At 59.3% G+C, this 16,557-nt stretch overlaps 1 protein-coding gene across 2 annotated transcripts in view; it reads right to left on the reverse strand.

Annotated features, from left to right (window-relative positions):
* Nucleotides 1–16,557, reverse strand: part of ITGA3 (integrin subunit alpha 3) — a 44,262-nt gene that overhangs the window by 17,520 nt on the left and 10,185 nt on the right. For both annotated transcript variants that reach the window (XM_074941029.1, XM_074941030.1), the window contains exons 2-6: nt 7,008–7,135; nt 6,297–6,379; nt 2,236–2,479; nt 1,531–1,614; nt 234–438 (exon numbers count right to left, since the gene is read on the reverse strand). In XM_074941029.1, the coding sequence (XP_074797130.1) occupies nt 234–438; nt 1,531–1,614; nt 2,236–2,479; nt 6,297–6,379; nt 7,008–7,135 (744 nt within the window). The remainder of the gene's footprint in view (nt 1–233; nt 439–1,530; nt 1,615–2,235; nt 2,480–6,296; nt 6,380–7,007; nt 7,136–16,557) is intronic.

Here is a 16,557-nt window from a genome sequence, read left to right on the forward strand (position 1 = left end):
TCTGGGTCCCCCTTGAAGCTATGGGCTACGGAGATCCCCCCGAGCTATTGGCTACAGAGACCCCCTCAAAGCTATGGGGGCCCCCCCAAGCTATGGGCTGTGGAGACACCCTCAACGCTATGGAGCCCCCTCAAAGCTATGGACCCGTGGAGTCACCACCCCATGCAGGTCTCCGTCATGCAGAGCAGCCCCTCTCCTCAGGCCGCTCCCGCTCGCGGGGCTGCAGAGCTCACCCATCGTTATCGAGGTCCGCCAGGGCGATGGCACTCCCGAAGTAGGAGCCCACCTGCTCCCCAGGCAGCACCAGGCTCTTCTCCAGGGTGTTGCGGGTGTCCGTTAGCAGGTACACGGCACCCGCGTGCTGGTGGCGGGGAGCTCCAGTCACAAGGGTCACCTGGCTCCGGTGCAGGACGGCGCTGGCGGCTTGGACTGTGTAGCCTGGAGCAGGGTGGGGACAGGCGTCAGGCCTTGGGAGCTGCAGGGCCCCTCGCTGGGAGGGGCAGGGGGGGATCACAACCTGGGGGGATCCAGTGCAGTGGGGATCCCAGGCAAAGCACAGCTGGGACGGACCCTAGCTAGCAGCTACGGACAGCCGCATTGCCCAGAGTGAGTGTCTTTGCATGGACAAAGAACTGGTGCCAACCCTGGTCCCAAACCTGAACGGACCCATGGAGGGGACAGGGTTGTGCGGGCCAAAGCACCAAAGCCCACTGGAGTCTTAAACAGGCTTTAGACCCGCCAGACTGATCCCCTGGCAAGCTGATGCCCTCTCTGTATCACCAGTGCACTTGTAGGCTGCCTAGCGGCAGGGCAAGCTGCCCCCCTAGCCCTGACCTAGAGGGACCCACCCTCGGCATGAGCTGTCTCTGGTCCAGGCAGCCCTTGGCCTCCCTGCTGAGGCTGACAGCCAAGGGGACAATTAGCAGCAGTGGGTTTGGCGTGGAGGATGCTGGGAAGTGGACCGAGGCCCAGCAAGCTCATGGCACGGAGGCTGCAAAGGCCCCCACAAAAGACACCGTCGCCAGCATCCTCCTGGCCCGGGGGAGATTTCACTGCCAGCCCCAGAGGGTCAGGGAAGCGTCTGGGCTTTAAAGGTGCTTCCCTGTTCCAGTTCCCATTTCAGCATGTGTCTGTGGGGAAAGGGGCATCAGAGCGGGATTCCCTCTGGCTCCCAGCCCACTAACAGCAATGGGTGAAGCACCCCGCTAGGCTGGACCTGAGTGGCATGACTCCGATGCCGGGAGCACCTGGGCTTGCCAGCAGGAAGGCCAGGCCCACCGCGCCGCATCGGAACTCCCTCGCAGGAACAATGAGGAAACCAGACAGCCAGTTTACACCTGGGGAAACTGAGGCACAGAGCGGCTGTCTGACTTGCCCAGGGGTCCTATAGGGAGACAGTGGCAGAGCTGGGACTAGAACCCAGGTCTCCTGAGGCCCTGTGCCCTTCTCTATCCCCGCCCCCAGCGTTGTTACATGGGGAGGGTAAGGTGGGGGGGTGAGGACGTCCCTTCCAGACGCAGCGGAAGGTACCTATGTAGATGTTGCCGTTGTCATGGTTGGGGTAGGAGAAGTCGACCAGGTCCCAGCTATCTCGCTGCAGAACGTAGTTCGTCCCTGCAGCCGGGGAGGGAAACATGGAATAGTTCAAGCCAGAGGCAGGCGGCAGCAGACACAGGAATCTCTCCCCATCCCCATCCCCATCCCCAGCCGCTTCCTGGCCTGTGCTACCTCCCTGGCACAGTCCCTGCCCCTTTCCCTCCCCATCAGCCCTCCGCCCCTGGCCGAGCCACTCAATACTCGTGGTGTCGCCGGCTGAGCATCCCTCGGGCAGCTGCGGCCACATCGAGGGTACGTCTACACTGCGATAAAAACCCTGCGGCCCCGAGTCTCAGCCTGGATCAGCTAGGTTGGCCTCGGGCTGCGGGAACCTGCAGTGTAGACCTTTGGGCTCGGGCTGGAGCCAGGGCTCTGGGACGGAGCCAGGCCTCTGGGACCCTCCCCACTTGCGGGGTCTCCAAGCCCAGGCTCCAGCCCAAGTCCACACACCTACACTGCAATTTTACAGCCCCACGGTCCGAGTCAGTTGATCCGGGCCAGCTGCGGCCGTGCCGTGGGTCTTTCTCGGGGTGTAGACGTACCCAGAGAGGCCGCATTGGTCCAGGCAGATGGGCCGGGGGAAGGGCAGTGCCGGGGTGAGGGGGCGGGAGACCCAAAGCAGCCGGCGCCAGCACGGACCTTGCCAGTTGTAGGCGCCCGGCGCGCCGAAGTAAACAGTGTTGGCGGTGAAGCCACCGCTGGTGCCCATCTGGCACATGCCAGTCTCTTCAGTGTTGGAGTTGCACATCTCATTGTGGTAAGTCTGCCAGTCGTCAGCCAGCTCCAGCTGCAGGTCATTGCCGCGGACGTAGCACTTCCCCACCATGCGCTGCTGGTCTTCGTTGCCAGACAACAGGACCCTGGTGTATCGGTGAGCGCAGGCCTGGGGAGCCAGGAGCAACCGGGGTGAGTGCCAAGCACGCTGCTGTCTGGGGCTCGCGGGGCACTGGGGCTACCGCATAGGGGTTGGTATCCTGGGTCAGCCCAATGGGCCAGAGCTAGCCACCTCCAGGGACACTAGTCCGTATTCCCAGATATCCCACCTACTACCCAGACCGTGGGAAAGCAGAAGTCCATATACCCCCATATCCCACCTCCTGCCACTCCAGATCAGACCAAGGTCAATCTTCTCCAGTTCCCCACCTCTTGCCCTACTGGATTGGAGCAGTTGTCCATCCTCTGCTGTGTCATACTTTGTCCTGTACCAGATCAAACCAACAGCACGGCAAACCTGATACCCACCTCCAATCAAACCATAGCTCGGGCCCACCTATTCCAACGTCCTGCCTCCTGCCCCCAGAAATCAGACCAACAGCTCCTCCTGGCTCCTGCCATATCTAATCAGACCCTTGAGTCAAGGCCACCATCTCTTCAAGTGGCCAATACCTCAGAAGAAGGCCTGAACCCTCGTGAGACTCCAGAATGCTGTACCCTGGCGTAAGGTGGGATCCCTTCCTGATCCCAGCTGGCAATCAGCATGAGCCCTGGCGCCTGGCAATCACCAGGCCCTTGGAATTAATTTATTACTATTATTTGTATTCCCACAGTCCCAGCCACGGACCCGACCGTGCCAGGTCTGCAGCAGAACAAGAAGTGTAACTGCAGACGCTATCCTCATTCAGCCCAATGCATCCCAGGTAGAAGCAAAAGCTGCATTACCCTTCTTCCCCTCTCTGTTGGGCTGGGAAGGGGAAGCACGCGTATGCCATGCTAACCCAGCGTGGCCCTTTGGGCTCAAACAGTGCCGGCTCATCCATTTAGATTCCCAGGTTCGAGCCCCGCACCCAGCCAGACGAAGGCATAGAAATCATAGGACCGGAAGGGACCTCGAGAGGTCTTCTAGTCCCGCCCCCTGCGCTCAAGGCAGAACTAAGCTAAGCACTGTTACACAGAGTGAGAGATCCAGCCAGAACCAGCAACGCTGGCTGTCTCTAGCAATCGTACTTACATAACCCTATTAGTGCGTTATCTGAGCACCTTTGGTCTATTTATCCTTGTGAGGTAGGGCAGCGAAAAACAGAGGAGGACCTCAGAGGCTAAGTGATTTGCCCAAGGTCACACAAACAGTCTGTGGCAGAGAAGAGACATGACCTCTGGTCTCCCAAGCCCTAACCACTGGCCAGCCTTCCTCTCCTCTCCTCTCCCACCTCATGAGATTGTTCCCTGGCCGTAGCCCCCTAGGAGCCAATGGGTTGGTTGTGGGACATTCTGGGTGGAACGGTCTGCTCTTCACTCAGCGCCAGTAGTCGCAGACATCCCCGTTCCGCCCCTCGGGGACCTGCCCTCCCAATCACAGCTGTGGAGATACAGCTCCTGTTACCCAAAGTGCCGTCTTGCCTTTCGGCTAATTTAATTGAGGCCTTTTGAACCAATCTGAGGATTGGCAGATGAGGGGGAAGATGGAAACTGCAGCTCCACGAGCCAGGCAAAGATCTGCCTTGTGAGGTGCCAGGGGCAAGGACAGGGGTGTTTGCATGCAAGCTGGGGTGCTCAGTGCATATAGCCCCCGATATCCCACTCCTACCACTCCAGGTCAGAGCAGCAGTCCCCATAGCCCAAGAGCCCACTGCTTAGAAGCAGTGCCAGTGGATGCATGCGTATCGGAGCGTGCATGTACAAGGGGGGATGGGTTGGATGTCAGTGGGCATGGCATAGGTGTGAATGCCTATGCAAAAATCGGGGTACGTGCGTACCTAAGCATGCTCACTTGCGTGCAGGGAAGCGTGGACGGACATTGGCTGGGTAGTTGCGAGGATGGCAGCCGCAGCTGGAAAGCCAAGGACAGAAGGACCATGGAGTCTGAACACGCTGAACATAATTAGTCCCATTTTACAGATGGGCAAACTGAGGCAAGTGATTTGACCATAGTCAAGATCAGGGTCCTGATGCACTCCACTGCAGGGGTCTGATTCCCCACCGTCATGCACCATGTCTTGCCAGTTACACACCTGCTGGGGGGAGAGGGGGGTTGGCATGGAGCCTGCGGGTGAAGCCGACACTCCGCTCTCTCTGCTCTGGGTCAGATCCCTCTTGGGGCTCAGTCACCTTCAGGGGAGCGCATGGAGTTACGCCAGGGGTCAACATGGCCCGCTGTGGATACGGCACAGACATCAGGCACCAGGGCCGTGACACCAGCCGCAAATGTGCTTTAAAGAAGGCAGATGGGTCTGGAACTAGAATCCCTGGGGAAAGGGGGGACAGAGGCGGTAGGGGGAAGCTTCCGGCAAATGGAGTAGGGGCAGAGGAATAGGAGGAGTCGGGGGAGCCCCCACAATATTTCCATTGCGGGGTCGCTAGCCTCCCCTGACCTCCGCCAGGTCTGCCCCCCATTCCTGAGCCTCTGAATTGGGGTTTCGGACGGAGAGCGCGAGCTCAGGAGCGGCCTGGGACCCCTGCCAGCAAAGGGATCGGAGAGAGAGCGAGTGATCCATAGCCCATCACCAAGGTAACTGGGCCCTTTAGGCATCTATGGAGCTGATTCTCCATCGCCCCGCGCCTCAGACGTTAACTACACAGGGCAGAGCGGGTGTCAAACGTTACCACGGAGCAGACGGTGAACCATCTGCCTGGTATAAACAACGGGGCAACGGACGGCCAGACCCACAGATTCCCGCAGAGCCCAGTTATCACCGGGGTGGGCCATGGATCTCCCAGAGACCGAGCAGAGAGAACTCTGCAGCCAGCCACTCAGCAGAACTGCAGCCGGCAACGGTTAAGCCCCGCTCCGCTCTGAATCCCCCAGGGGCTGCCTTCCCCTTTTAGTTCTGGATTGTTTCACGTTCTTTCCCACGCGGCCTCAGCCAGAGGCCAACGGGCTGAGCAGCTGGCACCGAGGCTGTTGCCGGGGTTTGGTTTCCTCCAGGCTGCCATTGCAAGCTGGAAACCGGACCCTCGCTCGGTGAAAGCCCAGCGAAAAGGAACGGATGGGAGCGAAGCCGACGAGACGGTGAGGGAGGGGTGGCGCAGAGAGAGGGAGGCAGTTGCATGGTTTCAAGCCCTAGAGAGAGCTACACCTCTGCAACTAACAGGCACTTGCCTTCTCCTTTAATGCAGAGGGGCTGCCCACAGAGCCTACAGATCCCAGCATGCAATGCTCCATGCAGCAAGCCCTCTGCGGCAAGTTGGCGCATTGCATGCTGGGACTTGTAGTCTCCACAGGCCGCACCTCTCTACTAAGTGTAATTGCAGCTGCAACCTGCTCCATTACATTGCTCTTCTGCAGCCCCTCCTCCTCCATTCATTAATTCACCCTCATATTCCCCCACCCTGTGGGGGCAGTCAGTATCGTCAGTCCCATTTTACAGATGGGCAAACTGAGGCAAGTGATTTGACCATAGTCAAGATCAGGGCAGGAATGGAACCTAGGAGTCCTGATGCACAGGGGTCCGATTCCCCACTGCCGTGCACCAGGTCTTGCCAGTTACACACCTGAGCAAAGTGCCACCAGCGAGTGACCTGGGGGCATTTCCCACCCACTTTGCCTGGGCGTGATGCCTGACACCGAGGCCGGCAGTGGAGAAGCAGGCCTGATGTCCCCTGCTCTAAACACTAGGCCATGCTCCCTTCCCTCTCGTTTTGTATTTGCTTTGCACTGGTGTAAATGCTGTGCAAGGCACGTGCAATGGTGAATCATGTCCTAGGTGCGACGCTCAGGCTCCCCCACCAAAGCCCCTCAAGGTATCCCAGCGGGCCACACTCACCAGCACTCTCCCCGAGGGCTGTCTCTGGCTAGCGATGGTCACCCCCAGCCACATGTCCTTAATGATGTTCTTCCGTGGTTCACCTGGGCACATGGAGCAGAGAAGACAATGACGCACGAGCAGTTACGGCACGAGAATGCGTAGCCCCCTCCCCCGCTCATGTGCCTGCCCTCGAATAATGCAATCGGGACATGGATCCCTCCAGCAAGAGACCCTCCCGGGCAGGGCTGGAGTCCCCCAGCCCTCTGCAGCATGTCATTGCTGTGAGTGAGTCACCACAGAAGAGCATGGGACAGTGCACAGGGAAAGCCCAGGACTGGGAAAACGTGGGGCTGCCTGCCCAGGAGAGCATGCTACCGTGGGGCAGGACTGGGGGAACAGACAGAGCTTGGGGTGGAGAAGGGGACATGTACGCAGTGATAACGGGGTTGTTCTCTCCTCCCTTTCGGAAGCCCTGCCCTGGACAGCCCGTTATCCAGCTTGGGTTCAGCTCTTAAATGGTTAACAGGACCCTCGCTGCACCCCGTTGCTCCCCCATCTGCCAGCAGAGAGAGGACAGAATGGGGTCAGGCATCTGAAGACAGCGACATCCCCGGAGGGGGAGCATCACCCAAGACGGGTGGTATTTAACCCCCACCTCCCGAGTTGCTAGGCTGGCTGAGGGTGGGTTGCCCTGGGTGGGGCATAGGGGGCTGAGAAGCGCTGGCATACTCTTCTCCTCGATGTCCACTCGCTTGCAGTCGTTCGTGGAGACACTCAGGGGGCAGGAGTACATGGCCCCCGTCCGCGTGGCGTTCTCCGTCCCAGCTGCCACGTCCTGGGGCGCTCCAGCCAGCAGCCTGCCAAAGACACAAGGGAGCAAAGGAGCTCAGAGGCCTGGGAATCGTAACCCTAGTGCTTTGCACCCTCCCTAGAGCAGCCTTCCCCCCTGGTATCTCACAGTGCTGTGCAAGTGTTAAATCCTTCCTTGCAACGCCCCCCACCCCCCACCACACACACAGAGGCAGCAAAAAGAGAATCAACTTCACTCAGCAGCAAAATGCAGCCACCTCTGGGGTGGAACGTGGCTGCTGCTTAACAGCACACAGCAATGTACCATAACGGGCAAGAAGCTTACAGGGGGCCTCGGACCCCCGTTGTTATCGTTACAGTAGTGCCTGAAGGCCCTGAGATTGGGCTAGGGATGTACAAACACCTAGCTAGAGACAGGCCTGGAGGGAACACGGCTGCTCACCAGCGGGAGAGCTGTTTGTCACAAGGCCGTGCTGGCCGTGGCGGCAGCAGGCAGACTGCAGTCTCTGCACGCAGGCCCCAAAGCAATCCACGCCAAAGCCCGCACTGGCCTTTCCCCAGGGACCAGCATACCAGGAGCTAATCCTGAATGCAGCCTGCCGGGGGAAAGGGCAGCCGGAGCTGCATCGGGCCAGCCAGCCTGCTCTGCCCGTTGATCAGCTGGGCATTCTCCTGTCAACAGCTCATCTCTGTGTCAGTCAGACCGTCTGTCACTGAGTGCTCGACCCCCGAGCCCCATTGCCCCACTGTCAGTCCGACTGTCCGTCATCGAGGGCTCGTTCCCCGAACCTCAGCGCCAGTCAGACTGTCCGTCACCGAGGGCTTGTCCCCCGAATCCCGTGGCTCCCGCGTCAGTCAGACTGTCCGTCACCGAGGGCTCGTCCCCCGAATCCCATGGCTCCCGCGTCAGTCGGACTATCCGTCACCGAGGGCTCGTCCCCCGAATCCCGTGGCTCCCGCGTCAGTCAGACTGTCCGTCACCGAGGGCTCGTCCCCCGAATCCCATGGCTCCCGCGTCAGTCGGACTGTCCGTCACCGAGGGCTCGTCCCCCAAATCCCGTGGCTCCCGCGTCAGTCGGACTGTCCGTCACCGAGGGCTCGTCCCCCAAATCCCGTGGCTCCCGCGTCAGTCGGACTGTCCGTCACCGAGGGCTCGTCCCCCAAATCCCGTGGCTCCCGCGTCAGTCGGACTGTCTGTCACCGAGGGCTCGTCCCCCGAATCCCGTGGCTCCCGCGTCAGTCGGACTGTCTGTCACCGAGGGCTCGTCCCCCAAATCCCGTGGCTCCCGCGTCAGTCGGACTGTCCGTCACCGAGGGCTCGTCCCCCGAATCCCATGGCTCCCACGTCAGTCGGACTGTCTGTCACCGAGGGCTCGTCCCCTGAATCCCGTGGCTCCCGCATCAGTCGGTCTGTCTGTCACCGAGCGCTGAGATTACTATTACACTCTAGATCCGTTTACATAATTTCACTCGTTCCCTGTTTCGGTGGGAGCAGCAGCAGGAAGCTCTATTGCCATGGATAGGTATTATTTACGTGTGCGCGCGTAGGGGTGGGGTGCCAAAGAGCCCATCTCAATATTAATTCACTGCAGTTAACGTCTCCCTTCCCGCTTCCTGCCGGCTGTGCGCCTTGCCTGCTACCGCTCACGGAGAGTCAGCCAGGTCGCACCGGAGAGTACTTCAGCCGGCCCCGAGATGTCTTCATACAGGACAGGGAGCTACGCCCCAAAACGTCAACCTTCCTCGCACCCTCCTCCTCCTCCTCCTCCTCAAGGAACAGATCAGGGCAAGCGTTTCCTAGCAGCTACACTTCCCAGGTGATGCAGGAATGGGGCCCCACTAGGGGAGGCAGCTGGGTATCACCATGACAAAATTATCTCCCCCCACCACTCAATGTCTCCCCGTTAGGAGACTGCGTATGATTGAGAGGGACAAGGCATCAGGGAGGGAAGAAGCCGAGATTTGGTCCCATCTGGATTCCTGGGCCCCCCAGAGGAGTTCGTTGCCCCTCTGCTGTGCGAGATAGCAGGTGGCATCCATCCACCAGAAGCCAAAGCACACATCCCCTCCCACCGGGCACCCCCTAAAGGAGTCGGTGGAATAGCCCCGGGCTGGACAGCGAGGGTTTGTACAGACAGGCGCTCTCAGCCCTCCCTGGATCCATTTCTGCACCGCTCTCTCTGAGCTGGCACTAAACCCCGATGCAGACCAGTGCGCAGGAACAGGATGAGACCCAAGGTCCAGCTAACCCAGTATCCTATCTCTGACCGTGGCCAGTACCAGAGGAAGGTGCAAGATCCACAGAGTCGGCAGCTGTGGGGTAATATCTGCCCCACATGAAGGTCTCAGCCTGACCTCTGACAGAGATCAGCTGAAGCCCCCTAGCCCCACAGTTAAGATCTCTTCCAAACTTTCTGTTGTCGGCCTCCGATGCACACAGCGGTGGGGCAGATGACGCAGGTTAGGTGGCTGGTTTTACAGTCACTTCTCGGGAGGCAGATTTCCACTTTAAACAGCAAATCACTGCCTAAGTGTTTAGGGCCAGTACCGGGTTTACAATGGCACCAGCGGCCCCATAGAGCCGGGCCCATGCTCAGAAGGGGGCCCCAGCCTGCTCTCCTTGCCCTGAGACCCTGCCAGCCCACTGGCTTACCATGCCCCATCATTTGCTCCTCTCGGCCTGCCCACTGGCCAACCGAGGGCTCCTCTCCACCCCCCTGGCCCCACACCCCAGCTTCTCTCTGCCCCCTGGCTGGACCCCAGGGCACCTCCGGCTCTGTGCTGTCTCTGCTTCCCACCACCTGTGGGGCCCCACCTGTCTCCCCGGAGCTGAGCCACCTGGGACTGGAGCAGAAGCCTGGCCAGTCTCAGCAGTCAGGGGCAGGGGGACAGTGTGGGGGGCTTGGCTGGGCCCCTCCAGGCAAGTGGGTCCTGAGGGACCCCGGCCGGGGCAGACCCTCGCGCCAAACACAGTTGCCTCCCAGCAGGGCCAGGGAGTGCAGCCAGGAGGCAGGGAGTGGGTAGTCTGGGGGTGGGGGGTGCTGGGCTGTAAGGGGGCAGGGAGGATCTGTGTATGCTGGGGCACTAGGGAGTGGGGGATCTGTGGGGGGTGCTGGGCAGAGCAAGTCCAGGGGGGCTCTGGCCATAGGGAGTCAGAGGGGTGCTGGGCTGGGCGGCTGTGTGGCGTGCCATAGGCCCACCCCCGACAGGAAGGGGAATGTTGGCAGCACAGGGCCGGGCAGGACAGGACACTGTGCATCTGGCAAAAAAGTAGTGCCCTTATACTAGGCTGGGCAGAGCGGGGCCGCTCCTGCCATACCATGCCCCTGGCCAGCCCCTGGCTCCAGGGACTGATCTCCCCGCGCCCTGCTCCACTGACCCCATGGGGGCCCACAAATATATTTGGCGCCGGACCCACAAAAGGTTAATCTGGCCCTGTTTAGGGCAGGGTGGGACCGCACTGTGGCAAAATTTATCCCCCCCCCAATATTCAACCGTTTCAGCTGCGGCTTTCTTTACATTCTTGCGCAGAAGTAGGCTCCTTCCGCAGCTCGGCTCTCCAGAGCTTCCAGCAACTTTCCACCAACTTGGAGGAAGGTGGGAAGACCACACAGCCTGGCCTGGAAGCTGGATGGAGATCAAAAGCTTATGCCAAGAAACCCAGGGTGGTTTGGCTTTTGCAGAATCTCACTCTGGGTTTGCAAGCCCAAAACCAAGTGGGAATTAGATCCGACTCCCATCTTCTCCGGTCCAGCCAAGACCAGGGGAATTTCTCTCTCTCTGTCCAGTTAACTCCACATCAGTAAGTGTCGGAGCATCTCCTGAACCCAGATGGATCGATCCCCACAGCCCCCTCTGCAAGGTAGGGAAATATTACTAGACCCGTGCAGAGATGGGGAAACTGAGGCACAGAGCGATTAAGTGACTTGCCTTCGGTCTCATCGGGAGTCTGTGGCAGAATCTGGAGTAGAACCCATGTCTCACCCATTGCCCGCCTGTCACAGCACACTCATCTACTCCAATCCCAGGGCACGGATGGCAGCCTGGGGGTGGGGGGAGGGTAGTTATTGAAATTCTACCTGTCTGTCTAAGGTATTTAGATGGGTCCCGGTGCCATATCATCTGCACCTCACAATCGTCACTGTACGTACCCTCATGAGACTCCAGGGAGGCTGGGCACCACTGTTATCATTTTACAGGCCAGAACCGAGGCCCAGGGAGGCTAACAGAAGTTAAGGGCTGAAATACCTTTGAGGATCTGGGCCCAAGGCTGTAATGGAACAGGAATCTGGGTCTCCCAAGTCCTAGGCTAGGGCCCACTGGCCCATCCTTGCTCTCTGGTCAGTTATATTTGCACGGCTGCCGGCGACGTACGGCATTTAATATCCTAGATGTGTGTGTGTGTGTGTGTCTTTCAATTACACGCTGGCTCTGTACCACATGTGCTGCCTGGTGTCGATTTGTTTCTCCCTACCACACAGCTGCCAAACAAGAGACAGACGGAGAAAGGGCTGATAATAGCTGCTGGTGGGGGAGGGAGGGAGGGAGAGGAACCCGTTTCCAGCTGAGATGCAGAGTCAAGGGGGCTGGGAGATACTGGGATGGCTTGCACTGCGGCGGAGAAGGGTCTCAGACCCGCCCTGCTGGAGCAACGGGAAAGAAGCCAGAGGGATTAAGTGACTTGTCCAAGGTCCCACAGGGAGGCTGTGGCAGAGCCTGGAATAGACACCCCCCCACACACACACATCTGCGGTATGAATTTAAACCTTCCCAGAGCACCGGGACTGCGAGGGTGGAAAGCAGCCAAGCCGAGTTAGCTCTGAGTCAGAGCTGGCTGCCTGAGATGGAAGAGGTGAGCCCTTCCCCCGCTCACCCACCTGCCATTCCCTTTCCTGGGCGAGTCTCGGCAGGTCCATGGTGCATATGGGGCTGCGGACTCGCCGGAAGGCGCAGGCAGATAGCAGCAGCCTGCTTATCGAGTGACTCAGGTGCCCACGGCTCAGGAGGGGAAATATTTTCCTGACAAGTCACTCCACTTCCAGCTTCACTCACACAGGATGCCAGGGTCAGAGGGGAGTGAGTCAGCTTCCCTGTGCCAGGGCCTCATGCCAACAGGGAGTGCAAAGGCAAGGGGCGGGGGCATCCAGGGGCAACGGAGTCTTTTCAAATCAGCAGCAGAGAGCCATTTAAGGAAGGTGCCCAGGACCCCAGCTGCAGGGGAAATTGACCATCATGGGGAGCGGCCAGTTCCGAGTCCATAATGAATTTGTTCCAAGATGCACCAGCGCAGATCTTGCTTTATTTTCCCCAAGCTGGGTACTTTAGCGCAATATTTGGTACCTGCGCCCGGGAAGGGTCTGTCGGAGCGCTGAGGTGGCCTCCCCAAGAGAGCGAGGTATCGTAGGAGGGATTCGGGACGGGCCTGAATCACCCACCCCTGCCAAAGGTGAATTTCAGATCCCAAACTCAACTTTGCAAGCTCAGGCAGAGCAGGGTGATTCCGAATCAACGGCCAGGAGGCAGGCCCACGAACGCGGACCCTGCCACCGGACAGCGGCAGGCAAGCTGGGTTCTTCACAGAGATCAGCCCTCCTGGCAGGACAAGTCCATATGCCCGATGCTCTTGGCAGTTACAGGAAACATGCTGCCATTCAGGGCGAGGAGCTCTAGCCCCAGCTATAAAGGGTTAAACGACCCATCACTTCCCCAGCAGATTCATGTCCCACATAGGTAGCAACTGCTGGCTGCTCCCGTCTGATGGCTCTTGGGTGATAGGAGTTTGGGGGTTCTCAGTCCAACCCATGCTGGGCCAGTGCCCACATGCATATGCCCCCCCCCCGGCCACTGCAGCTGGGATTAATTGTTCCTGGGGAGTCAGGCCCAGGGGAGAGGGCTGGGAAACTGAGCCCCGTATCTTGTCCCTGTGGGTTGGAATGAGACACGCTGGTGAAACAAGGGTTGAGGACAGATTTCCCCGCGACGGACCGAGAAACAACTCGGGTGCAAAAGGCAAACAGCTGCAGAGAACGGCTACTAGGGCCATCGAAGGAACAGAGAACCAGCCTTACAAGAGGAGACTTAAGGAGCTTGGCATAACAACACACAGGCTGAGAGGGATCTGATCGCTCTCTATAAATACATCAGAGGGATAAACACCAGGGAGGGAGAGGAGTTATTTAAGTTAAGGACCACGGCTGGCACAAGAACAAATGGATACAAACTGGCCATCAATAAGTTTAGTCTTAAAATTAGACCAAGGTTTCTGAGCATCAGAGGAGTGAAGTTCTGGAACAGCCTTTCAAGGGGAGCAGTGGGGGCAAAAAAAAACTAACAAAAACAAACAAACCCTAATTTGTTTCAAGATGGAGCTTGACAAGTTTATGGAGGGGACGGTGTGCAGAAGTGGCCTACAATGGTATACAGCCCATCCATGACTGCTAGTAGCCAATGTGCCATCACCGGCCATTAGAGATACTAGACGGGGAAGGTTCTGAGTTACTACCGCGAATTCTTCCCCGGGTGTCTGGCTGGTGGGTCTCGCCCACGTGCTCAGGGTCTAACTGATCGCCCTATTTCAGATCGGGACGGAATTTTCCCCCAGGTCAGATTGGCAGAGACCCTGGGGAGGTTTCGCCTTCTTCTGTGGCATGGGGCCCGGGTCACCTGCTGGTTTGAACCAGAGTAACGGGAAGTCTCTCGGTCATGATTTGAGGAGGTCAGCAACTCAGCCTACCGCAGGATTGAGCGGGTGAGGGGCTACGGCCTGCGACGTGCAAGGGTCAGACTAGATGACGACGATGCGCCCTGCTGGCCTTCAAGTCTCTGAGTGGTCTGTGTTTGCGCCCCAGGGCGGCATCCGCAGTGAACCCGTGAACGCCAGACCCTGCGTCCTTGGTGCGTGGAGCACAGGGGAGAGGGCTGGAAGGAGCCACCGCCCGGGCTTCCTGCCCACTGCGGCCAGGGCCGAAACCAAAGGGAGCCCGCTGGGAGCCGAGAGCAGCCCGGGCACCAGCGCCGTGACCTTGACGCAGGGAGGGGCCCTGCGGGAAAGTGGTTTCTGGCATGCCCAGGAAGGAAGCCCTGGCTGCTGGACAGCGGTGGGACCGCAGCGCTCAGGGATCGCACCGTCAGATTCCGTCATGCGCCCCCAGCCGGGGCTTGGCCCATCTCAAGGCATCCGGGGAACCTCCCAGCAGGAGGAACCCATCCCATCACAGAAATCAGACTCCCCTTCCCTGTCTGGAGGCTCAGCCCAGGCCAGGTGGGCCCAGAATTGCACTGCCCCTTTCTCTACCTATCAACCCCCGAGCAAATTCCCTCTGCCTCTTCTCCGCCCCTCCCCACGGGAATCAGTGCCAGGCTGGCCTGGACCCTGGGGCAGGCCCAGGCGCCTCCTGTGGGGAGGAGGTGGGGTGGGGTTCGTGGGAAGGGGGCTGCAGTCGTGGAAGAGCAGGCCGGGGGAGCGGCTCTGCCAAAGGGCAAGTGGCCTGGCGCAGGGCAAGCAGGACCAAGCAGCCAGGAGGTGCCTGGGCCAAAGTACCTGGGCCAGGGGCCCACACAGAGCCTTCATCCCCCGAGGCCTGGGGGAAGCCATCCCACGTGCCAGCTGCCCCCCAGAGCAGGAGAAGCAGGTTGAGTGGGAACCAGCCTGCAGGAGTCAGGGGGTCCCTCCTGCACAGCAAGAAGAAAACCCGGCTCCAAGGCAACTGCTCGGCAGAGCCGGGCTGAAAAAGCTGCCCTGTGCCAGCTAAGCCAAGAGCGAGCTGTTCAAATAAAGCCCTGGAGCCGGGCCAAGCCCTTGGCACGGAGAGAGGAGCTGGGCCAAAGCCTCACCCCAGCAGTCAGTAGTTAACAGCACATCAGCTTGCAGATCGGCCCCACATCCGCTGGGCAAGAGGTGCCACCCACCCCCTTCCTGGGGCGAGATGGGAGGTGGCAGCCGGGGAGGCGAGAGGGCAGTTTGTCCATCTCCAGCTACTTCCAAACCGGAATCGCCTTTGCCGCCATTAAGGAATTCAGCTTCACACACACCCCTCCTCTGTGGGAGTTAAGTCATTATTATCCCCATTTTACGAAACGGGAAACTGAGGCACAGAGAGGGGAAAGGACTCACCCAAGGTCGCACAACCAGTCAGTGGCGGAGCTGGGACTAGAACCCAGGGTCCTGGAGTCCCCTGCTTTAACCACTAGACAACGGCCCCTCCCAGAGCCAAAAGCAGAACCCAAGAGTGCAGGGTCCTAGTTACCTGCTCTAACCACTAGCCCCACGTCGGGGCATCGAGGACACGAACATCATCGCCACAAGCAGATGGAGGGGGCGTTCATCAGCAGAAGGAGCCGCGGGGCCTAGAGAGCAGCGGCCGTGATGTCAGAGGGGATGGGCGCCATCCACGCAGGAACTTGCGGGCACACGTCTGGCAGGGCAAGATAAAGCAAATCCCTTCCTCCTAGGGCTCATGCACCCGCACCCGGCAAAGGACAATAACAACTCCAAACAGGGAATGGGGGCGTGCACATCCCTCAGGCAGCTGAGAGACCAAGAAGGAGGTGGTGTAGGATCCCGGGGGGAGCACAGAAGGGGGGGCTTTCCAGAGCAGGACTAGATCCCTTAGGAAAGTGGGGTAGAGAGACAATGCCAATCAAGCCCAAATGCACGTGGATCGCTTCCCGTCCCCAGGAGAAGGTGGCAAGGGTGGAGTTCAGGGGTGAGGTGGGCTACAGAAACAGGGATAAAACTAACCCTCAACAGAAAGCAACTGAAGGAGGAAGGATGGTCCAGTGGTTAGAGCACTAGCCTGGGACTCAGGAGGTCTGGCGTCAATTCCCGGCTCTGCCACAGCCACCCAGTTTGACCTTGGGCAAGTTACTCAGTCTCTCTGTCCTCAGCTCCCATCTGTGAAATGGGGGGGATGATACCAGCTTTGCCCTGCCCCACAAAGTGGGCTGGGGGATAAATACGTGACAACTGGATGGTTTGATGGAGGCCCTAGAATATCGCAGAATAGGGTGACCAGGGGTCCCAGTTGTATAGGGACAGCCCCGATATTTGGGGCTGTGTCTTATATGGGCACCTATTATTCCCCACCCCCCTGATTTTTCACACTTGCTGTCTGGTCCCCCTACTTCAGAAGAGCCTCTTCATCTTCCCGCAGAGGAAGACAAAACTGAATGCACGTGGATCGCCTCCCAGCCCCAAGAGCAGGGGGGCAGGGTGGAGCTGGGGGTGTCCATCTGTGAAGCAAGGCAAAGGTAACCTAGGCAGTGGGGTGATCTGGGACCGCTACTGACTCATTGTTTCCTTGTGCTCCCTGATCTGGTTTCAGCCATCTCTGGCACTGGATCCTTGGGGCAGGGGCTGGCTTTTTGTACAGCGCCTAACACAGCGGGGGCCTGGCTGAGGACGGAGGCTCCCACATTAGCCTCAAAAGGTCGCAGAGAACAAATTCTTCTCCTGCAGAAGGGGTGGGGG

The sequence above is a fragment of the Natator depressus genome, chromosome 27, assembly GCF_965152275.1.
Source record: "Natator depressus isolate rNatDep1 chromosome 27, rNatDep2.hap1, whole genome shotgun sequence".
Taxonomy (NCBI): domain Eukaryota; kingdom Metazoa; phylum Chordata; order Testudines; family Cheloniidae; genus Natator; species Natator depressus.